A 25,556-nucleotide genomic window follows, 5' to 3' on the forward strand; every position below is an offset into this window, starting at 1 on the left:
CTCTGCCACTCACATTCCCGGCCAACCACCGAACCAAACCCATCCTATGACTACCCGAGCCAGAGATAGCATTGTCAAACCTAACCCAAAATATTTTTCCAACCTAAACACAATGACCACTACCACTATCTCTCCTATCCCAAAGGACCCCGTTAGTGCTATCCGTGACCGTAATTGGAAAAATGCAATGTTAGAGGAATATAATGCTCTTATTGATAATCATACATGGGATTTGGTTCCTCGGCCTTCTAATGTGAATGTCATTCGTTCTATGTGGATATTTCGTCACAAATGAAATTCTGATGGTTCTTTTGAGAGGTACAAGGCTCGTCTTGTGGCTGATGGCAAGACTCAGCAGCAGGTAGGGATGGCAATGGGTATTGGACCCGACCCGGATCCGTGGATCCGTATCCGTTTTCACGGATCTGGGTCCTAAAAAATTGGACCCGTCGGATCTAGATCCGTTTAAATTTCACGGGTCCGGATCCGGATATCAAAAAACTACCCGGAACCGGACCCGCGGATCTGGAGGACCCGTTTTTTTTTTTTTTTTTTTTTTTTTTTTTTTTTTATATATATCAAAAATATGTTAAAATACCTCCCTCACAGTCACTGCCTCATCACGACACACCCTCATCAATTCAGTCATCACATACTCCTCCCTCACTGCCTCCCATTCCCAGTCGACAGACTCGAGTACTCGACACTCGACAGCCAGCGCCCAATTCTTGAAAAATGTGAAAGCTTTTTCAACTTTTTCAATTCGCCCCCAATTCCTGATGACTATGATGATATTGATGAAGAAGCAGTGAGTTTGATTTTGAAGTTCTTTAATAATTTGAACCTCATGTAACTACCATTGACAATTACCAATTTGAAATATTGATATTTAATAGGCGGCAAAGCTTCAGAATCTGATGGAGCAAGATTATGAGATTGGGTAAGTTTTGATGTGTAGTGTAATTGATGAATGGCGTGATCATCTCTTAGATTGACCATGCTTATTATTGTTGCTAACTACTCATTATGAATGTTCCCGATCATGATTCAGATTGACCATTCGAGACAAAATTATTCCTCATGCTGTATCATGGTTTACTGGAGAGGCAGCTCAAGGGGATGAATTTGATGATATAAATGATGATGGGGATGATGAAGAAGAGGAAGATGAAGATGATGAAGACAAAGACGATTCAAAAACAAGTCAGACCCGTTTTGGACTCGGATCCGGTACTGGATCCGCAGTATCCGCGGATTCGGATCTGGGTCTTGCAAAACTGGACCCGCGGATCCGGGTCCGGATCTGGATCATATTCTTGAAAACGGATCTGGATCCGGGTCCACCTGGACCCGGTCCAGATCCGACCCGTTGCCATCCCTAGCAGCAGGGTATTGATTGTGATGAGACTTTCAGTCCGGTTGTCAAACCAGTAACTATTCGTACTCTTCGTAGCATTATTATTTCACACTCTTGGCCAATCAATCAGTTGGATGTCAAGAATGCTTTTTGCATGGTACGCTAAATGAAACAGTTTATATGCATCAGCCCATGGGCTTTCGTGACAAATGTCACCCTGATCATGTGTGTCTATTGCGGGGTTCTCTCTATGGTCTCAAACAGGCTCCACGAGCCTGGTATCAACGGTTTGCAGTTTTTGTCACTGTCTATTGGATTTGCCAACAGTTAATCCGATAATTCTCTGTTTATTTTTTGACAGGGAACTGATACTGCTTATATTCTATTATATGTTGATGATATAATTCTTACAGCATCTTCTGATCAGCTCTGGACCCGTGTTATGGATCTTTTGCGCTCCGAATTTGCAATGAAGGATTTTGGTCCGTTGAGTTTCTTTCTGGGCATTGCTGTGACTCGGGATGCTAATAGTATGTTCTTGTCTCAGAAACAGTATGCTTCATCCATCATTGACAAGGCCGGCATGTGAAATTGTAGCCGTTGTCCTACACTTGTTGACACAAAATCCAAGCTTAGTGCTACTCACGATGCTGCATATGAGGATCCTACTAAGTACAGGAGTCTTGCAGGTGCTCTTCAGTATCTAACTTTTACTAGACCCGACATTTCTTATGCAGTTCAGTAGGTCTGTCTCCATATGCATGATCCGCGAAATGCGCACATGAATGCTTTGAAGCGTGTTTTACGCTACTTATAGGACACTTTGTCATTTGGTTTGCATCTGTATAAGTCTTCTATTAGTAAGCTAGTTGGTTATATTGATGCGGATTGGGGAGGATGCCCCGACACCAGGCGATCTACTTCAGGTTATTGTGTATTTTTAGGGGATAATTTGATTTCCTGGTCATCTAAACGCCAACCTACGTTATCTAAGTCTAGTGCAGAGGCCGAGTACCGTGGGGTTGCTAATGTGGTATCTGATTCTTATTGGATCAGAAATTTGTTGCTTGAGCTATTTTTTCCTATTGATACAGTAACTATTGTTTACTGAGACAATGTGAGTGCCATCTACCTCTCTGGCAATCTGGTGCAGCATCAACGCACAAAACACATCGAGATGGACATTCATTTTGTTCGTGAAAAAGTCGCTAAAGGCGAGGTACGAGTTTTACATGTTCCCTCTGGGTATCAAATTGCAAATATTTTTACGAAGGGACTTCCCCGGGTTCTGTTCGATGATTTTCGTACCAGTCTTAGCGTTCGTGACTCTCCCACTACGACTGTGGGGGCGTGTTAGAATATATGGATATTTATTCTGTTTTGATTGTGTATATTCATTTATACTGTAATTGACTTTGTATATTACTAATTTTGGTAAGTGTATATTTCCTAGCCTTGTTTATAGCCTAATTAGTAGCTAATTAATAGGCATAATTATCTCTTGTAATTGGTATATTTATAGCCAAAGTTAATCAATGGAAAGCAACGATCATATTACTTTCAATCATGCTTGTCCAACTCCAATCATCTCATTTTCTTCATAAAATTCATTCCAATGCATTACCATTGAGAGAGATAGTATTAAGTGGTAATGCAAATTTGTAAACGAAACAACTTTTTTGTGATCAAAGTTTCATTGCCATGGGAATAAGATGAAAATTTTGATGAAATTTTACACTATAAATCATTCCCTTTACCACCATTTAGTACCACTAACCAAACGGGCCGTTAAAAACAAAATGATAAGAATTAAAAAGTGATTAGGGCTACAAGAATTACTCTTATGAAAACACAAATTCTCAAACAAAATGGTCTCACTGTGAGACTATGTATATTGGGTTGGCCTATTCTACATTTATAATCTTAAACTAGTTGCTTATAATCTTAAGTGACTAATTATAACCTTAAAATAATCACTTACAACTTTAAAATGATTACTTTTTATAGTGTTAAATTGATCACATATATCCTTATAGTGATCACTTATAATCTTAAGTGACAAACGACTAATAACTGACAGTTTAATGGAGTGACTAATTTGACGGACTGATTTTTGGGTTGTTTGTTAAATAACCTTTGAGTTTGTTTTTGACTACTATTTTTTGACTTGGTAGTTGATCAAAAAGCCAAATAAATGTTTAGTAAATTACTATTCAACCAGTTGAAAAGCCAACTTTTAAGTCAAAATAAAAAAACTAAAAATTCTTTTTTGTTATTTATTTTTTCAATGGCTATTTGCCTTTTAGTCATGTCAAATTTTTTCTAAAATAATCAAAAATATAATAGATAACAAAATAGAGGAACGAGTGCCATATGCTCTACCCTATACCCATACCCTTCACCCATGGCGAGTTAAATTTTCATATCCACTAGGTATGCATTTCAAACCATCCCCACCCCTATGGCCAACTAAATATACTCGTTATGGGTACACCCACCTTATAGCTGTCTAATCTTTACGTTAAGTTTGCGTTATGTCTTCGCTTTTTTTCTTCTTTTTATTCTCCATATTTATCGCCTTTCCATATACATATCAAACTTTAACTTGCTCTCTCAAAATCTCAGTTCCGGTTGGACGTGTTTGAGCTTTTTCATGCTCTTCAATTCCATCAAACTTGTCACGCTTAAATATATATGGGTGACATGCATGTAACCATTTTCGATGCCCCATATAATAAATCTTTCCCCAAAATTCATAACAAGGTGTCAAATTTGTTCAATATGAACATGCTTAATAGCCTTTAGTATTCAACCCTGATAGCATTGCACAAGCTGGAAAGTCATTAATAGTCCAAAGCAAAGCCGCATGCAAATAAAAGGCTTCACCATCTAAATCATTCCTAATGGTGTGGAAGTAATTTTTCTATATTTCTATATATATTATTGACTATTTCTATGTTATAACTAGGTCTAATTTTTAGGAAATCCTAAAGTCTTGGTAATTAAAATAAATTATTTTATAGAAAACGAAAATTATGATAATAGCAATTTATTGTTTAAATTGGTTTTTAATTAAATTAATTAACTTATGAAAATAAATTTAAAATACTTGGTTATTGCTATTTTTAGTACTAACATTTCATGTCTTGAGAAACCCTAGCTAGTACCAAAATTTACATTGGCTTTGGTCAAGGAGGAGAGTCTAACAAAGCCTTAAAATTAGCTACATGTTGTACAAGGCTTCAGGTCTGACATCCAACACATAACTAACATGAGAAAAAATAAGGCGATGAAGCTAATATTATGCAACCGCTAGTTGGAAGCACACTATATATTTGAAGCTTCATCAACATTTGAATAATTATACTTCTATTATTTCTCTTTTAATCTTTAACATCTAGAATTTAATTAAGAGTTGCAATTTGTTCTTCACTTATTTCTAACTCACATCAATTCTAATAGATCTTAGAGTTTTAATAAAGTTCGATTACATTTATATTTACGCCTCAAACTTAGTATACTTTTGAAAGTATTCGGTTATTATTTCTATTGTGAGTGTGAGATTTATCTTTTTTTAAACTTGTAGACCGTTGTTCTAGACCTTTTTTCAAGGGGAAGAACGTGATGAGAGAAGATAGAAAGATCATCTAGGTAAGAGAAGATAGAAAAATCTTCTTGGTTGGCAAAAACTATAGGCGGGGATAAGGCTATTGATAGCTGAACCTCGATAACAATTCACATGTTTTGCCTACCTTAAATTACGTACTTTAGTATTGTTCTTTATTAAATTTTTATATTCAGCCTAAGAACAGTTTCCAGAAAACTGTTTGAAACGCCTCACAAGCTCTTGAGCTAATTGTTAAACCAAAAAATTTTACGCCCGCATACTCTATTCACCTCCCTTAGTGTTATATACTTCATATCAACCTTAATTTACATTTCTTTGCATGGGCAAAGAATTGAACCCTCAACATGACTTCCTAGCAAAGTCAATGAATTTTTATACAACCACCAACATAGTCGGGGTGGTCAATAGGTAAATCAACCTAGCTTGTATCCATTCTAGCTAATTTAATAATTACCTAAGGATCATATACTTTGAAAGACCGTAAATTGTTTGCTTCTTACTATTACAAAATTAAAACATTAACTTTGCAGCTGAAAAAACATTAACCTAACCATTAATCATACAGTATAATTAATGAAAACAATTTGAAACAAAGAAAAATATCACAAATAAACAAGCTTTAACATCAACTATTGAAGACGTTAGAAGAAACAAACTAGTCAGCGGCTTGTAGCTAACTATATGCAGAATATGCGACTAGAAAAATAGGACAACAACAATAAACAACACCAAGCATAGGCGGAATCAATCAAAATCTAAACACAAGTGGCCACACTTCTACATCAACCACAAGAAATCAGACCTAAACCAATTTTTATACAAATTAACATCATTAAAATTATTCTAATTGATTTCATGTTCTTTACATAAATTGATTCCTTTGAAATTTAAGCCGTGAAAACAATCTTTTAAAAATTTTACTAGTTTGATTAAAACTAACTATTTAAGCTTGATCCAACCATTTTCTAAATCTTGTTTTATTATACCATTAAGAGAGGCATTATCTTGTGAAATTGGGTATTGTATGCACTATATAAAGTGCCGGCTTATAAGTGACAACTTTCCCTATTGTCGTTTTAAATATCCGGAGCAAACCCACCATTGTTGATATGTTATGGTGATGATATGTTAATTTTCTGTGTTATTTTATTTATTGTTTTGAATTCCTTGATTTTTTTTCATTCCCACATCCCCTGTTATCAGGGGATTATAAACCAGTTCATGCCTGTTGATTAGACATACTTTTGACCTAACACAAAACCATAAACAAATTAAGACAACCAAAATCTAACTGACCCAACTAGTTTAATTTGATTAATTTTTGAGTTTTAAGTAATATTTTCAAGTTAATATTGTTTACTTATTAACTTCCATTATTTAAATCAATATTTCACAATTAAAAGTTATAACTCTTTTTGACCTAATACGAAAAACTAATGTTTAAATTGTAAGGAAAAAAATACAAAGTATTTCATACCTTTTTTAGAGTAATAAAAACCCAATCCTTAAATATCGTCACCCTTTTTATTTTATCGCTACCTGAGAAAATTACATATTTGCCTCTGTATGATTAAAAAATTACGATTTTGCCATTGAACCTAAAATTTTCTATATATACCACATTCTCACTAAAATATTTCCTACCACACTTAAAAACCAACTTACAAAAGCAAAATGTTGGAGAAAAAACTAAGTTTAATCCGCAAACAATTAATCGAGGTAATTTCTTTTCGAATGTAATTAATTTAAATTTTCAAACGAAAAAAAAAATAAATAAATAAGTTGAACCGCCCAGATCTGGGCGGTTCAACAATAAAATTTTTTTTTTCGCTTTTTTTATAATTATTATAAATTTTAATTATATTATTGTTATTATTATTATTTTTTTTATTACTGTTATTTTAATAATTCTATTATTATTGTTATTATTGTTGTGATTTTTATTGTTTTTATTATTAAATATATTTTTATGTTTTGATTTTAAATTTATTAATGTAAATATGTTTGTTATAATTATTATTATAATTTTTATTATTATTGTTGTTGTGTTTTTTTTTAATTTTTCGAATTTAAATTATTTAAATTTAAAAAAACATAAATGAATCGCTCAAATCTGGGCGGTTAGACCCTGGTTCAATCGCCAAAAATGGGGCGATTGAACAGGGGTCCAATCGCCCAGATCTGAGCGATTCATTTAATTTTTTTCGTTCGTTTTTGATAATTATTATAGTTATTTTTAATTTTATTTTTGTTGGTATTATTATTATTATTATTACTTATATTATTTTTATTTTTTATTATTTTTGTGATTGTTATTATTTTTATTATTAAATTATTCATTATCTTTTAATTATTAATTTATTATTTTAAATATGTTTATTATAATTAATATTATTATTATTATTATTATTATTATACTTTGTATATTGTGTTGAAAATTATTTTTATTATTGGTGTTGTTTGGTTATTTTTGTTTTTTTTTTCCATTTTTAATTTTTTATTATTATTTTTTTTAGAAAAATTATTATTATTTTTATTTATATTATTATTATTATTATTATTATTATTATTATTATTATTATTATTATTATTTTTATTGTTATATTATTACTATAGTGGTTGTTGTTATTATTATTGTTATTATATTATCCTTTAATTTTATTGTTATTAGTGTTATGATTATTGTTATTATTTGTGTTATTATTGTTATTATTTGTGTTATTATTGTTATGATTATTATTAATGTTATTACTTTTGTTAATGTTATTATTTTTATGATTATTGTCAATTTAGAAAATTAATATTGTTTTTTGTTCATCTGGTTAATGTAACGTAATGTTTGATTATCTTCATTTATTTTTAATATTTAATGAAACTGTCAAAAATTGTAGAAAATGGCTGGTAATCAAGGAAAAGGAAAGGGTTTTTTTAGACAATTGTTGAGAGGTAATAATTCTAGGCCTACCTTACTCAGAGGGGACCCGCATGAGAGGGGGGTAACGGGTTCTGCTAGGAGGGCTAGGCAGGAAGAGGCTGCCAGACACAGTGAGGCCCAACGGTCGAGTACGCTGAACCAAGTGCGTACTCCTTTTGATGACCAGGCTAGCATCTGAGCGCGTAGGACGTAGTTTCGTCGATAATGAGCTGCCACGGGGAGAGCAAGCCTTCACAGTCCGCTAACACGGACTGGTTAGTCACATCACCCCAGCCCGGGGGGGCCAATAGATACGCGACTGATCCTTAGCTATGGCGGGCACATAGCTAAACTTATTTTTGACGGCTCCGAGCGTACGCCTCCGATTCTGGATTGCCGTATTAGGAAGAGGCCAGTGGAGTCCATCATCCGACTGAGGGATATATCCGATGCGCTGAACGATGTTCTACCTGCCACTTCCCTCGGCCGACTATCGGACATTATGCACCAGCTCATCGACTGTGCTTTGATATCGGTGTTCGTGGAGAGGTGGCAGCCGGATACGAACAACTACCACATGCCATGGGGGAAATGACGATTATGTTGCACGACGTGCAACGCATACTGGGCATTTCTATTGAAGGTTCTCCGCCAGCTGAGCCTTTGGAGGCGGAGTGGCAGGTCGGTATCACCAATATGTTCGGGGAGCCTATGTTTCAGCTTCGGCATAGAGGTGCATTAACCTGCGGCTGCGTAAGCGTTGCTGAACTGATGCGGCTGTGTCATAGATCCTAGGCCATGGATACCCAGACGACAGCGTACTACATGGCTATCGTCGGCTCTACCTTGCTGGCGGATAAGACCAGAATTGGAATGCGACCTCATCCAATACTTGCCGTGAACGACGATCAGCAAGAGGTGGCCTGGGGTGCGGTGACCTTGGCGTTCTTGTACAGGCAGCTCGGAATGGCATCTATGGCTGGTTGCAAGACCATTGCGGGCTGCCTCACATTGCTCCAGACATGGATCTATGAGTACTTTCCCGCTTTCCGCCCTCATCCTCGCCGAGAAGATGTGCCAAACATGACTAGGGCGGAGATGTGGACAACGAAGAAACCATGTCGTTAGGTGGACAGGCTGAGGGACTGCCGCAGGGTTCTTGACTCAATGACGGAGACTCATGTATTGTACATTGCATGACATTTTGTCATGCATGTGTTTTTAAATTTACAGTATTTCTTTTTTTGTTAACTTAGCCTGCATGCAGGTGGAATGGACTCCCTACAATTCTGCTCCTAGTGCGTTGCTGAATGAGCAACCACGCACCACCGTCATCGGGGGTATCACGTGCTTTGATGTCATCGAGGTGTATTTGCCGGAGCGGACATTGCGACAGATCGGGTTCGTGAAGGCTATTCCTCCCGCTCCTATGAGACCAGCCAAGGCTCTCCGACCGGCACACGGTACCCACTCCGTGACCTTTCCTTCTTCTGCTGTGTATTTGGAGGCATGGAGTAGGTTCCATCTACTTTTCCTGAATACCTGCCCTTGTTGATTTTTTTTCCTGCCGCACAACTTGTCCACCATGTTCTCAACGTCGTTGCCAATATGCCAGATGCATAACAAATGGCGCACATCTACATTAAACAAAACAGTGAACATAATTAAGACATAATCATTAGATATAACAAAAATAATGAATCAAAGCCTTTTTACCTGGGAAGACGTCACGAATAGTTGCAGATAAACCTTCGTCTCGATCGGTTACAATGACGCTAGGAGTTTGAGCAGTGCCGAAAATATCTCTCAATCCCTGCAACACCCACGAATACGACACAGCCGCCTCATCTCGCATCAAACAAAACGCAACCAAGAAGTTGTGATTGGTTGGCATCCGATCACTTCATATAGTGGCCACTTTTGTTTGTTCGTTTTGTACGTTGTATCTATCAGCACAACATACGGCATCGTACGTATCATTTGGATAGAGGTAGGATTTGCAATTAATAGTCTACTCAATTTCCCTTCGATATCCAAGTCTGTCTAGACCACGTAATTAAGTTCTGTGGCCATATGAAGACAGTGTTGAAGGGGAGTCCTACCCTCCATCTCTTCTCTCCTTTTTCATTGCCTAATATTATATATCTGATTCATACTAGCATAAAAACCAGGAAATTATCTCTAATAGAATTCATAATAAAGGCCGGTTGCATTTCAGTTGCATTAAGCTGTCGAATGTGCTCTCGAATATCTACATTGATCCTATTCGCCCTTACATGACCATCTCTGTAGACTAAGAACGGGTGGTTATGTTTTCCTTTTTCACCAGGACACACCCTTATTGTCCAAGGTCTTTCTGGTGGTTTACGACTACTTCCTATAATCAAAAATTTACACCCACAACTTCTATTTTTAGAACCAGGTCGAGCAGTATTATCTAGATTATGTACATCACCCCTAATATTATCATAGCGGTGACATCTTAAATAGACACTAACTATAGAACGTCCTTCTTTCTTTTTATAAGAAGCACGTGTAAATTGAAAACCAATTGTTATTGCTATCGCATCGGCCCAAGTGTGTAACTCATCTACAGAAATAAATTCCCGATCCGTAACAAAGCTACTGGAGTAGTCTTCGTTGTCTCCAAAGTTTTCAAACTCCTGCAAATTTGAAATATAAATAATATAAATTAATTACATTAATGACGTAAATATAAATAATAATTATAACAAAAATTAATAACAATACTAATACTAAAAAAATTAATAAAAATAATTATAATAATAATAATGACTACAACAATAATAATAATAATGACAACAACAACAACAACAACAACAACAACAACAATAATAATAATAATAATAATAATAATAATAAATAACGAAAAGTAAAATTAATAATGACAACAACAATAATAATAACAATAATAATAATAATAATAATAATAATAATAATAATAATTACGTAAATAAAAAAAGAAAAAATAAATAATATATCAACAATAATAATAATAATAATAATAATAATAATAATGACAATAATAATAATAATAATAATAATAATAATAATAATAATAATAATAATAATAATAACAATAATAAAAAAAAATAACGAAAACTAAAACAACAACAACAACAATAATAATAATAATAATAATAATAATAACGTAAATAAATATAAAAAAATAAAAAATACAAATCGCAAAAAAAGGGCGATTGAAACCATGCTTCAGTCGTCCATTTTTGTGCGATTTAATTTTTTTTTAATTTCCAACGATTCAAATGGAAAAATTTACGTATCGCATCCGATTCATAGTCGCTTTCGTTAGCCATATTTAACCAATTGCGGGTGACAACTTCTTTAAGAGTTTTTAGAGAGATAGTACCGTGTTTGAATTCGTACTTCATACGCATCTCAGAATTCGATATATATAGACAAATCTTCCGCATTAAATTGTTAATAGTGTTATTAAGTGTGATTTACATTTATTAATTAAGTTTCAAGTCCAGTGGCAATTTTGTAATTTTTTAAACTCCAGGGGCAAATACGTAATTTCGAGGGGGTGGCGATATTTAGTAACACCCTAAAAAATAACGAAAACTAAAACAACAACAACAATAACAACAACAACAACAATAATAATAATAATAATAATAATAATAATAATAATAATTATTATTATTATTATTATTATTATTATTATTATTATTATAATAAATTACGTAAATAAAAATAAAATGTATATATATATATATATATATATATATATATATATATATATATATATATATATATATATATATATATATATATATATATATATATATATCGCACAAAAAAGGGCAACTGAACCGCACAAAATTGGTCACTGGACCTTGGTTCAGTCGCCCAGTTTTGTGCAATTGAACCATGGTCCAGTCGCCCTGTTTTATGCGACTGAACCATGCTTCAGTCGCCCATTTTTGTGCGATTTATTTATTTATTTTTAATTTCCAACGAATTAAATCGAAAAATTTACGTACCGCATCCGGTTCATAGTCGCTTTCGTTAGCCATATTTAACCAATTACGGGTGACGGCTTCTTTAAGTGTTTTTAGAGAGATAATACCGTGTTTGAATTCATACTTTATACGGATCTCAAAATTCGATATATATAAACAAATCTTTCGCATTAAATTGTTAATAGTGTTATTAAGTGTGATTTACATTTATTAATTAAGTTTTAAATCCAGTAGCAATTTAGTAATTTTTTAAACTTCAGGGTCAAATACGTAATTTTAAAAGGATGGCAATAAAATGAAAAGGGGTGGCGATATTTAGTAACACCCTAATAAAAATAGAATACGAGAGATCTGACTTGAAATGAACTTGAGTGGTATACTTTTCAACCTCCCCATATAGCATTTACATAAAGGAACTAATGTCTATAAACAACAGATAGTAATGTCAGAGCCACAGCACAGTATATAGCTTGAACGTGTAATGTCTACTGCAGAGGGAAACTTAGCGTATTTACAGTTCTGAAAGGATCAAAGGCAGCGCAAAGATGAACTTATGTTCCACTGGTAACAGCTGGTCCAAAGTACATGCAGATTGGGGGATTAATCCTGAAAATAGAAAGGATAGCGGATGGTATAGTCCATATTCCATCGCCACAAATCAAACCCGAAGCCACAGCTCCTGCATAATCCTCGGAATCTTGGCGGTTTATCTGCTCCCATGCGAACAGAATAACGGTCCCTACAAACATATCGATTGCAAAGTATGCTCCAATGTAGAACGGAACAGCCATGGCCATTGGAACTGGGATAAATCTCGAGACTTTGGTTGGAGTAACATCTCTTAGCAAGTTTATGACAATGGCAGCAACAAAGAAGCCACAAGAAAGAGCGAGACAGTGTTTTGGAAGTTCTGAGAAGCCCTCGACTCCTAGAATTGCCATTTCTCTGAATATTACAGCGTAAGGTGCTTTGTAAGGACCGTCAGGTGAACCAACGTCAAAAGCAGTCCAATATAGCCAAAATGTTAGAGGGGCTAATACACAACCCATGGCAGTTCCAATCAACTGGCTCACAAACATAGATTTGGCAGAAGAAAAGGTGAGGTAACCCGTCTTAAAGTCTTGCATAAGATCAGCAGCTGTGGAGACAATTGACATCATTACGCCACAAGCTGCCAAACCAGCTATTACCCCGCCGTTGGTTCTAACAATGGAAGCAAACAAGAAAAGGCCGATTTTCCCATATGTTGATGCCAAGCTCCAATCAGTGAGCCCTGTTCCATATGAGTTACAGAAGGCAAGAGCGGGTGCAATTACATATGCGCCAAGTACTAAATACCATTTCAATGGTGGAAACAAAACCGGCATTGTAGCAGTGGATATTGCAGCAAGTCCTACATATCCTGCCCCAGCAAACCAGGAGGGTATCCGGTCTTTCAAGAATATCTCATCCCTTCTCTTTTGCTCAAGAAGCATTTGGGAATCCTTCGAACCTGGAAAATCAAGGGCTAAATTATAAGAAGTTTAATCAACTATCAAATGTCAAATATCCATTTTCTTCATCCAGAACTCTTCATTGTAGTTCATGATAAAATATCAGGGGTACAAAAAATTGTAAGTATCAAGAAATAATGCTCTCTGAATTTCATAATCTTCCCATTAGTTCCCGGTGAGTCAACAGAATGAAGCATAAGTTTATAAAAATTTCTGGTTACAGAAATCAATTCATCAATTTAGGCACAGCTTAGAAGCCTAGCAATTCACTCGTTCATAAACTCTCGTGGCAGAATTAGTGTAACCTAATTCACAATTCGCTCAAAACGGCCATAAAATAGCACAAAACAACCACAATAACCTTGAATTCATGAAGTTCAAATCTAACCAGGAATTTCTTGCATAATGGGAAGCTTCTCTTTGCTCATACTATTGCTCATCTCTTTTACAGTTACAGCGATTATCTTGATCAAATTGTAGAGACCATCACCAAGAATGAGGGCTATTGCAATAAATACCTGGTCAGAGTTCAAAACGCACAAAATTCTCTTAGGATTACGATTAAAAAATATATAAAGAGCTAATGAGCAGCCTTAGGGTCAATTATCACCCAAAGTCGAGAGTAGCATCTCATTCAGTTTTTAAGCGAGAAAATTCAAAGACGAAAAAGATGATTATAAATTATAATTAATCAAATAACGTATTTATTGTTGGTCTTGGTTCCTTTTAAGTACATTACATTACATTACCCTAATGTCATTAAATGCCTCCTACTCGAGGTCGCATGTGTATGCAACTTTACCCTTATTATCACTAACAAAGAGGTTGTTTCTGATTAACCCATGGTAGCAACATCACGTGAAACATCACGCAAATAAAAAGACACATTATTTAATGACTCATTTAATATAGTCCATAAATCTTGGTTCCTTATAGTGTACAATAGAATTCTAAAGAAGGACATTGGTTACATTTGAGTTGATTCCTTAACAGATACACATATTAATCAACATGTACAATCACCTTATAGCCATAAAGTCCTTTGAAGTCATTGCTCCCAAGGTCAGCTGGATACCAATCACCAGCATGTTTAGAGACGAAGGGCCAAAGAAATCCCCATGAGATTATAGCACCAAGCAGGACAGAGCAATTCACTATATGTGGACAGATAAGACCACATCCCACATACGTTGGACTAAAATCAAAGTAAAACCTGCAAGCACAATAAAGCCATAGTTAGCCGTACTGACTCTACAGTTCATTCCACATTACACTCATTCTCCGAAGTCCGAGCATTGATTAATATCAAATAATTGGGAAGTAGGGATTGCCAAAATTAAATAAAAGTTATCAACCTTTTAGAACTTTATATAATCAGAAGAGAAAAAAGACAACCAAAAGGAACAAGAGGAAAAAGAAGCTCACGTGTTTTTAAATAATGTTAAGCCAAGAGTGGGGAAGTTATCAAACCCACATGAATCACCTATTCCACTGAAAAACCATTTAAAGCAACTCCAGATAAGACTAAAGCTCAAGTATTTCCCCAAACACTTCACTTGCTTCCTGCAAACCGAAAAAAGATATGAAAAAAAAACAGAAATGGAACCAAATGAGCTTACATAGAACAAGAAATTGCTAAAACCATGCCATAACTACGAAAGAAAAAAGCATGATTCAACAGTAATTTCAATCAAACATCTTTGCAAGGTCTAACTGAACAATGGAGCAATTTGTTATGCAAAATGCAACATCTCAACTGATATCTTATATTGGCATGTATAAAATCAAATGCATGTTTTGCAAACAAAAGAACCATAGATGTATATACTATTAGGTTCTGTAAAATACAATGCCAACAGTGAAGTCAAGCAAACAAAAAATGACGAGAAATTGCTGGTAGACCTAAAGCTTAAGTTATTACAATTCGTCCTCACGGTCATATGTTTCTTTCCCGACAATAGTACATACACTGTCAACAATATCACTTACTCAGCAAGAGCAGCTCCAGTAGTTGTATGAAAACTGTTAATCAACATAGCTGTTGCTGTCCCACTTGGGTAGGTGAGCTTATAATCCATCACCATAACCTTGAATACCAGATCAAACACAATTAGATATAAACAAGAAATACGGCGCCAAATATATTATCCAATTTAGCAGCTTGCATCAAAGTAACATTTCTGCTGTCGCAGATTCATAAAGTAGTATATGTATATATAAATATATAATATAATTGTCGGGTTTGTGAGTTTGGACCAGTAAAGATATCACATTTTATATTAATCCCAGATAAAACTGCAATCCCCCATACATTTAGTAGATGTCCAGTATGATAAGCCAATACAACTTAGCAGTACAATTAGATGTAAAATATACTGTATAAATTGTTAACAAACGAAACCACGGTAGTCTAGTTTTACTTTTCTTCTTCACATATCCTGTTTAGCGACATACCTTTCGAAGTGGGACAAGACTGAAAAGTCCCAAAAAGCTCACAATAAACAAGAAGCCCATCATCCACCACAAACCAGGGTTAATCACATCCTGGGCCCGATTACCAGGGTAATCTGGACCAATAAGATTATATGTTCTCTCATCCATTGCAATCAAATATGAACCAAAACCACCTGAGAAAATCCGATTCAAACATACATCAAAAATCAATTTAAGTAGATTTAACAAGACATAAAGAAGAAAAAACTGGCGAAAACAATGTAAAATAATCCAATAATAGGAGCGCAATATGTATGTAAATAATCTGTAACTGCAAGAGAGCATATATTCTGGAAATAAACTATGCCCCTACAATGGGTCTGATCTGAACTGATCATACATTGGTCAGGTTGTTACTATTCCTAAATCACTACCAACTAATCAGCCCAAACTTCAAGTTCTGTCAAAATTCAAACCCATAAACGCAGCTATGCCCTAACTCGTGAAATAGTTCCTTTTTGAATTAATTATAAATAAAAATGGGGGAACCAAATATTTAAGTGTACTACTTAGGGTATCATCAAAGAAGCAGTTCAAAATCAAAGTTCTATCAGTCAAAATTAGCATTGAAGTTCTAATTGGTTTACAGCTTAATGCCCCATCCTCGTTTCAATTTGCACTAAGCATATAAAATAAAGCCAACTAACATTACTTATCATAGATCTTCCCAGGTTTCCTAATTCATAATCCCCTAAGAAGCAAAAAAGGCAAATCCAATATCATTTGGGGGCAAATCAGGAGTATTTTAGACAAATTACGAATTCATACACCAAATGCAATAAGAATAATCAAATCAAGTAATATAACAATCAAAAAATAATCAACCTCCCTTCATCTTGAAAAAAGTTCCAACCTTCTAGCAGTTTTCTTCAACTTCAACAATGAAAGCCATATATTTATATAAATAATACTTCTTAGCACTCAAATCCCCTACTAAGGAAATCAAACACAACTGTGACTCAAGCAATAACACAACAAACAAGTACAAGATCCCAGATTTATCATAACCAATTATCAGGATCTGCACAACATCAATGTTCTGCCAATGTAAATCAACATTGAATTCTTCATTGGTTTGCAACTTAAAGATCCCATATTTCCCAAAGTTAGTTATGCTACTTGACTCAGAGAGGAACGGGAAAAAAAAATCAGTCTTATCAATCTAGTACAGCATTGAAGATTCCATTGTTTATAGCTCAAGATCCCGAATATCAGTTCCTAGGACTAAAAATTGCTGAATTTACATTCAGCTTGACTGGACAGAGTAAAGACCCTTAGTTATCCTAGCTAGGACAATATCAAAGAGGCAACATAGCTTCATGTCAATCAAAACTCACGTTGATATTCTCATTGGTTCACAACTTAATAACCATCATAATTTAGACTAAAAGTGAGCTTAAAGCATTGAAATGCTTAAAGAATCAAGTCAACTAACAATACACATCACAAATCCTCACAATCAGACCCAGAAAATGCATATAGAAAATTAGGTAGCAATAGTCGAATCATGTATTGCAAGAATCACATCACATAAAAACTAAACAAAAAACAGCAAAAACAAAAAAGCTTTGAATAAAAAAAAAGTCAAAGGTAGAAACTTCACCACTGAAAGCAAGTCCATAACAAGCAACGACACAAGTCTGAATAACAGTATTCTCCTGACGAGTAAAGGGCTTAACAGAAAACCCAAATTTGGATAAAACACTAGTCCATGATTTAACAAAAAAGAACCCTAATAACCCAGCAGCAACATTAAGAGAAGGGATAATCCCAACTGTTAAATTAAGCTTATGGGTAATTATGCAGAAAAGAGTACCCAATAAAGCACTAACTCCTAAACCCCTAATTGTAATCTGATCTTTCCAATCTGGGATTTCTTCTTGTTTGATTGTTTTCTCTGATTCTTCAATTAAGGGTTCTGAAACCTCTAATTCTGTACCCATTTTTGTCAAGTTTTGTTTTTTGACGAAGAATTGATGAAGAAAGTTGAAGCTAAGAGGTAAGATGGGAACTATGGAGAAAGATGAGATACTCTATTCTGTATGATAAAATAATGGGTTTTTAAGAAGATGAAAAGGAAAGATTGATAGTTTCAAGAAAAGATTTTACGTCACGTTGGTTTGGATTCCGGAATTTTACAGGATAGTGATGGAGGTGGGTAGTTTGTGATGGGAATAAGATTACAAGTTTTTAACATCCATAAAGCGGTTCGAACGCAAACTGTGAGTTATAATCATCAAATCGTAAATGGTACGATTTTATAAATATAATAAAATTAAGTATGCTTAAAAAAATACGTCTAGATGTCGACTTCTTTTGCAAAAATGATGGGGAATTATCAACTATACACACAGAAGCTTAATGTTTGCCATCCCTCACGGGTGCTTTCCTTCCAAAAGTGGGAACCGCCAAGTACAGGCTGGGTTAAGATCAACTTCGATGCTCATATAGGGACGAATAGGCGAAGAGGCTTAGGTGTGCTTGTTCGAGATAATTATGGTAAGGTTTTACTCACCGGAACTCGATGCGTGGAACCGAATTGGAGTGTTCGTATTTCAGAGGCTGCAGCTGCTTTGTTCGCTTTAGATATTGCAAGAAGGATGGGACATGGTTATGTCCATTTTGAAGGCAACTCGTTGACAGTGATCAATGCAATTTCAGATAAGGAAAGGGGATCAACTCACATTTACTTGTTCTTAGATAAAATTGCCAATTCTATATCATGTTTTGCTAGTTTTACTTGTAGCTTTGTTCGTAGGCTTGGAAATACCGTTGCTCATTTGATAGCTAGGTGAGATACTGGTAATGCTATAGAAAAGATTTTTATGGAGCCTTTCCCACCAAGCCTACAAACCTTGGTGGTCCTTGATTTATAATAATATAAGCTACAGGTTTTCTGCAAAAAAAAAGGGGGAATGTTATTAAAATCACAATTTTAATTAGTCTACGATTTTACGATCCAAAAACCAACGAGCGATCTGAATCGTAGGTAGAATTGTAAGTTGGTAGAATCCTACGATTCTAATTAAATATAATTTGTACAGGTAGAATCATAACATATTTCTACAATACCTTCATTTCATAATTTACAAAATATACAAGATATTCTACTCTATTACACCCCCGCAGTCAAATCAGGAGGTTTGCGAATGCTGAGACTGGATGGAAAATCATCAAAGAGAATCTGAGGTAGACCCTTGGTAAAGATATCAGTGATCTAATAACGAGAGGGAACATGAAGCACCCATACATCACCTTGTTGGACTTTTTCACGACCAAAGTGAATATCCATCTCAACATATTTAGTGCGTTGATCTTGAACAGGATTGCCCGACAAATAAATAGCACTGACATTATCATAATAAACAAGAGTGGCCGTAGGAATAAGACATTGAAGCTCAAGAAGTAAGTTATGAATCCAGCAAGTCTTACAAACAACATTAGCAACACCGCGATATTCAACTTTAGCACTGGACTTAGACACTGTAGGTTGGCGTTTAGCAGACCAAGACACCAAATTATCACCAAGAAAAACACAGAATCCAAAAGTGGAACGATGGGTGTCAGGACAACCGCCCCAATCAGTATCAGTATAGCAAAGAAGAGAGGAAACAGAGGATTTGTATAACTGCAAACCATGATCAATAGTACCCTGAACATAGCAAAGAATCCAATGCAGAGCAGCCATATGTTCCACTCGAGGATCATGCATAAATAGACACACCTGTTAGACAGCAAAGGAAATGTCTAGACGAGTGAAGGTAAGATACTGTAGAGCTCCAACTAAGCTTCGATACAAGGTAGGATTATCATATGGAGAGCCAGCATAAGCACATAGTTTGCCAGAGGTAGTTACAGGAGTAGGAGCAGGAGCAGGAGCAGCTTTGCACTGAGACATGCCGACTTTGTCTAGAATTTCAGCAGCATATTTTTTTTGAGAAAGAAATAGATCTGCAGTATTAGAAGAAACAACAATACCCAAGAAATAACTCAGAGGACCTTAGTTCTTCATAGCAAACTCAGAGCTTAACTTGGACATGATATTTTGTCGGAGAAGATCAGATGAGGCAGTGAGAATGATATCGTCCATATACAAAAGAAGATAAGCAATATCGGAGCCATGGCAATAAACAAACAGAGAAGTATCAGAAATGTTATTACGAAAACCAATAGTAGTGACAAAATCAGCAAATTGCTAATACCAAGCCTTAGGAGCTCGCTTGAGCCCATAAAGAGACTTCCTGAGAAGACATACATGATCGGGATGATGAGGATCACCCAAATCCAAAGATTGATGCATGTACACAGTTTCATTCAAGTACCATGAAGAAAAGCATTTTTGACATCTAATTGGTGAATGGATCAAGAATTAGAAAGAGCAATACTCAAAACAATGCGAATAGATGCAGGTTTGACCACAGGGCTAAAGGTTTCATCACAATCAATACCATCCCTTTGAGACTTACCATCACCAACAAGATGCGCCTTACAGCACTCAAAAGAACCATCAGACTTGGTTTTCACCCGAAAAATCCACAATGAGCTAATTATATTAGCATTATGAGGCCGATGCACAAGATTTCAAGTATGATTCTCAATTAAAGCAAATTCATCCTTCATAGTTGTTTGCAGTTCGGGTCACGGAGGGTATGGATGGAATTTTTTGGTATTGGGGAACAAGAAACGGAGAGGGCTTGAAAAGTGTAATTTGGATTGAGTTTGAAAATTCCATTTTTATTACGCGTAATCATGCCGACCAGAGAGGTAATGGGTAGGGAGGATGGGCAAGGAAGAGGAGAAGCAGATGAAGGAATGGTGGATAGAGAAGTTGGCCCACGTTCACTAAGGGCATGGGATGGAGAAAGAGTTGGCCTAGAAGATTAAGAAGAAATATTAGGAGTGTAACAGACTCAAAATTCTTAATCTTAATCTTCCGATTAATTATTCGGAATTTTCAATTCAAATCTTTAATCCTTTGGTTATCCATTTCAAAACATCTTTAATTCCTAAACCTTTTCCGATTTTGTAATTTCTTTCAAATATTAAAATTTAAAATAGTATATTGTTTAGAATCTTTTTATAAGCACTAAAATATCATTTTATTATTTTATAGTACGAAAAGTAAAACTTTATTATTATCATTCACGATTTTGTAAAACGTTACGTTTTAACTTTCTTCCTTAAACTAACATCACTACTTATTATTTGAACCTTATAATTTTGATTTATTTATTTTATAAATTAAAATGAGTCGTATTTTTATTATTAACATTAAATATAGTTTAAGCAAAATTTTCTAAGTAAACTACATATTTTTATAAATAAATTTACCCATTATTTTGATGTATATTCACTTATACATACTAGAACAAAAATTTGATGAACCAAAATCCTTTCTATAGTAACCCATGATGTTCATCACTGACACAAGCTATCACCATTTCCTTACACAAGCTAACCTTCTTCTACACTCCAAAATCACTTGCATGCTCCAACTCTTACATATTCACTTACACACTCTAAATCACTTACACAAGTTAACCTTCTTCTATACTCCTAGTACTCTTTTTCATACGATCTAATGAACTACAAAGTTTCCCAAACCCAATATAAATATCCCCCCTTAGCCATGAGATCACTTACACCACCATCATCAAATCTTTTTAATATTCTTTCTTGTATTTTCACTTTATTAAAAACTTACTACATTAATACCTTTATTATTAGTTGAAGAAACTCCAGAATATGGAGCTTAGAAAACTAATTTTTTTTTTTGCTTAAATCATCATCATAATGTAGCATTATTGGGTTATTACTTTGGGTACTCACTGTAGCATTATTTTTGGAGTTTAGACTTAATTATCTTGGGAGCTTAGAAGATCATCATTATTTTGGGACTTTGGATTAATTTTCTTTGGGGCATTATTATCTATCTTGGAGGGTCTTATTTCTTATTATTTTTCTAATTAGTACTTAGTACTAACCCTTGGTGTTCGTATGGTATAACTTCTTACCTTACTCTTTTTGTGAAATTTTACATTATATTTACTTTATAATATGCAAAGTATGAAATATGATGTTATGTTTTATTAGGAAGTTAGTTTAATGAAATTATGATCAAGATTATATTAAATATGTGTATGCTGAAAGTATTTTTAATATGTTAATTTAATAATCTTTGAACAAGTTTAGGAAGTTGGTATTCTAGTAATATTAAGTATGATTCATGTTATAAATTAGTGCTAGTATGTTTTTGAGTTATGTGTTACATTAGCAATGTTATTATATTCAGGAATTTTTATGTTAGAACTTTATTAATATGTTTATGTTAGCCTTCAGATTAGTTTATAAGGTAGTAAGTTATTTTATGAACTTATTGGTTTTTATTAAGTATTGTTTTTCTTGAATATATGTGATTTCATAATAAAAGTAACTTTTAATCACTATTTCGTACAAAATATTTTATTTGCTAACTATTTGACCAAAATTTATGTAAAATGATGTTAAAATATTTTTATTATAACTCAAACTATGTGTGAAGTATTGATTTTGTGAGATTACAAGTTTTACTTGTTTTATAATTAGAAATTTTGACTTTTGTGAAAATTTTAAGTTTGACTTGTTTTAAAACTAAAAATATTGATTTTTGTGAAATTATAAGCTTTATTTGTTTTATAACTAGAATGTTGATTTTTGCAAACCTAATAAGTTTACTTATTTTTCTAAACTTGAAATATTTATTTTTGGTGAACTTATAGAATTTTGGGAAATTTATCCAAGTGATGCAATTTTAACTTGAATTTTAATTAGAATATTTGATTTTTTTATTCAAGAGAATAAAGTTTTATTTATTACAAAGTTGGAAATGTTGATTTTGAGAACCTTTTTAAAGAGAAATAGATTTTAGTAGCTACTTGTGGAAAATATTAATTTGGAGACTTTTAATAGAATATTAAGTTATTAGTGTAAATTTAGCGAACTATTAAAAATAAAGTTATAAATAAAATTTCATGTGTACAAATTTAATATTGAATGTATAAAGACATAGAGGTTAATTTTACGTTATGATTAAGAATTTTATTAAATAAAAGAGGTTAATTATCACCTAAGTTGATCAAAGTCAAAGTCAATGTCAAGTTGTAGTAATAAAAATGTGATGTACTCGTGTGAATGAATATTGATTGAATGACCCTGATAGTAAGGTAGTGTCGAACCCTGTATCGACATGTAAAATTTCGACGCCCGTATTGGCAGGCACGTAAAATGCGATGTAAGACAAGGGTTAGCCACCTATGTTGTAGAGCTCGAGCATAAATTGTATTGGAGGGGTGACGACTCCCACCACAGTTAGGGTTTAGGACTACGGTCCTCACCTAACTAAACTCTTACAAATATCATGTGTCATATTGATGTGCTTGTTGATTAGTGATAAACTTGATTAGTGTTGATGCTATGGTGCATGGTACGGTTATGAGTATTAATCAAATGAACTTACTTAAGTGTTAAGATTACCTAATTGTATAAATGGCAGTAAAGTACTTCTGTCAGGATCAAGAATAGTATCTTAATGACTTAAAAGTATGGAACAGAAAAAGAATATGGTAAAAGTATACGGTGGTGTCAATCAATTATAAGTTCGTACTTAAATTATTATTTTGTAAATGTAGCGTATAATTTTCGTATTTTGAGCTTGATAGGAAGTTATGCTCGACGTTAAGCGCTGACCGATTCTATTGGCAGTCATCCGTATCATGGATGGCAGCATTTTACAGGATTTAGTTAAAGTTCCGATCTAGGCTGCAGCGATTACTACTTATCGAGAACTTAGCTGCTTTTTGTATCTTTATTGATAAGTTGATGATGATGTATTTTTTTCATTTTGAGCTATTATATATAATAATTTACTTTTGTTTTAAACAGTTTAAGTTTTTATGATTTAAAGGTTTTAACAGTTCGGCATTTTGAGACTTCCGCAATATTTTGGTATTAAACATTATTATTAAATGTTAATTATGTATCGAGATTTCCGCTCCTGTAACACGTGGTATCAGTGCTAAAGTTACTCGAATCCCGGAACTTCGGTTCTATGTAAAAGAATGCTCTCGATAGCAGACATTTTAAAAAAAAATAATGGTTTTTTTTCATATGAGTTTATTTTTCCAAATAACTTTTTTTTCAAATTTTTTTTCTTCTGTACTTGTGTGACCATGTGTAGATTACATGTTATGTTAATGTGATATTGATCACATGTTTAAATTTCATTTGAGATGACGAAAGATTATAATATTCCCGCACTCAGGAGTTTAGGATTTGACAGTTGGAATAACTGTTAATGTGAATGAAGAGTATGAAGGTAAAGTTATTTCTGATACTTTTCTCGTAGAAAAATTTTTCGTTCATATTATTTTTGATTTTTAAGTCGACCGATCTTTTATTTGTACCTCTTTTCTTCAAAAATCCTCTATCTTTTAAACCTTAGAAATTCAATCCCCAAATTTGTTCACCTAACGGTTCACCATTCCTATGTGACCGTATCTTTCCTACTTTCCTCCTAAGATTTTAGATCATCATTTATTGTCGACTTGATAGTTTTTGAATTGGGTACTTATGATATTATTTTGGGCAAGGATTTGTAGAGACGTCATCATATGGAGATTTTTTTAAAAGGACAAGATTGTTTGGGTTAAAACTCAACGAGCAGAGTGCTTGATTATGAACAAATATGTGTCCCATGTTCAAACCATTTATGTCATTCAAGCCATGAGATGATTAAGAATAGAGATGAGGGATACATTCATGTGTTTTATTTCTAGTAGTAAGGAGAAAACCAAATTGAGTCTCGATGAAACCCTGATTGTATGTGAATACCCTAATGTTTATCTTAATGATTTACCTGGTTTACTCCCGAGGAGAGTTGCTGATTTCAATATTGATCTGATTTCCGATGTTATCTCTATGTCCAAGACTCTATACCATTTTATCCTAGTCGAGTTAACTAAATCAAAGAAGTAGTGGATGAGTTACTAGGAAAAAAAAGAGAATTTTGTTCGCTGTAATGTGTTGCCTTGGAGAGCCCCTGTTTTATTTGTTAATAAAAATGATGGTACGATGAGGTTGTGCATTGACTATAGGGAGATTAACAAGAAGATTACCATTAAGAACAATAACCCTTTGTTTAGGATAGATGATACTTTCGACTAGTTAGATTTTAGGAACTTAAGAGTTTTCTATGATTTATTTGAGGTCTAGGTATCATCAATTAAGGATAGCTGAAGAATATTCCTAAGACTGCATTCTAGACCAATTTTGGACTTTATGAGTTTCGGTGATGTTATTTAGGGTAACAAATACGCCAACAATGTTTATGGATTTGATGCAGAGATACATTCGTCCTTATTTGGATAAGTTTATAGTTTTTAATGAAATTTTGGTATATTCGAGAAACATGGAGGAATATGAGAAACATTTGAGGATTATGCTAAAACTTTAAAAAAAAAATGTTTAGGAAATTTATTAAGTACGAGTTTTGGTTTGAGCAAATAGTTTTTTCTGGGTCATATTATGTCTAAGGATGGAATTTCTGTGGATCTAGAGAAGATTAAGACAATAACTAATTGTCAATTCCGAGGAATGTAACTGAAGTTCGGAGCTTTTTGGGTTTTGT

At 34.0% G+C, this 25,556-nt stretch overlaps 4 protein-coding genes and 1 long non-coding RNA gene across 5 annotated transcripts; 4 read left to right on the forward strand and 1 right to left on the reverse strand.

The window, feature by feature from the left end:
* The first annotated feature begins 754 nt into the window (after positions 1 to 754).
* LOC130820451 (uncharacterized) lies at positions 755 to 1,148 on the forward strand. The gene is made up of 3 exons (XR_009045206.1): positions 755 to 808; positions 897 to 940; positions 1,052 to 1,148. It is a non-coding gene; the product is annotated as an uncharacterized LOC130820451 (long non-coding RNA).
* Position 1,149: 1 nt separating this feature from the next.
* LOC130821509 (uncharacterized mitochondrial protein AtMg00810-like) lies at positions 1,150 to 5,008 on the forward strand. Its single transcript, XM_057687300.1, has 7 exons — positions 1,150 to 1,230; positions 1,547 to 1,663; positions 1,719 to 1,909; positions 1,955 to 2,093; positions 2,175 to 2,390; positions 2,511 to 2,709; positions 4,944 to 5,008. The coding sequence occupies exons 1-7, from the start codon at positions 1,150 to 1,152 to the stop codon at positions 5,006 to 5,008; spliced, it is 1,008 nt and encodes a 335-aa protein (XP_057543283.1).
* Positions 5,009 to 12,262: 7,254 nt separating this feature from the next.
* LOC130820888 (probable metal-nicotianamine transporter YSL6) lies at positions 12,263 to 18,120 on the reverse strand. Its single transcript, XM_057686432.1, has 7 exons — positions 17,496 to 18,120; positions 15,854 to 16,026; positions 15,389 to 15,486; positions 14,825 to 14,962; positions 14,423 to 14,612; positions 13,788 to 13,917; positions 12,263 to 13,398 (listed from the first exon to the last, which is right to left on the reverse strand). The coding sequence occupies exons 1-7, from the start codon at positions 17,833 to 17,835 to the stop codon at positions 12,458 to 12,460; spliced, it is 2,010 nt and encodes a 669-aa protein (XP_057542415.1). The 5' UTR covers positions 17,836 to 18,120; the 3' UTR covers positions 12,263 to 12,457.
* Positions 18,121 to 18,195: 75 nt separating this feature from the next.
* LOC130821510 (uncharacterized) lies at positions 18,196 to 18,687 on the forward strand. Its single transcript, XM_057687301.1, has one exon. The coding sequence runs from the start codon at positions 18,196 to 18,198 to the stop codon at positions 18,685 to 18,687; it is 492 nt and encodes a 163-aa protein (XP_057543284.1).
* Positions 18,688 to 24,673: 5,986 nt separating this feature from the next.
* Positions 24,674 to 25,382, forward strand: LOC130821511 (uncharacterized). Its single transcript, XM_057687302.1, has 2 exons — positions 24,674 to 24,900; positions 25,232 to 25,382. Exons 1-2 carry the CDS (start codon positions 24,674 to 24,676, stop codon positions 25,380 to 25,382), a joined length of 378 nt encoding a protein of 125 aa, XP_057543285.1.
* The last annotated feature ends 174 nt before the right edge of the window (positions 25,383 to 25,556 follow it).

The sequence above is a fragment of the Amaranthus tricolor genome, chromosome 8 (genome assembly GCF_026212465.1).
Source record: "Amaranthus tricolor cultivar Red isolate AtriRed21 chromosome 8, ASM2621246v1, whole genome shotgun sequence".
NCBI classification, from domain to species: Eukaryota; Viridiplantae; Streptophyta; class Magnoliopsida; order Caryophyllales; family Amaranthaceae; genus Amaranthus; species Amaranthus tricolor.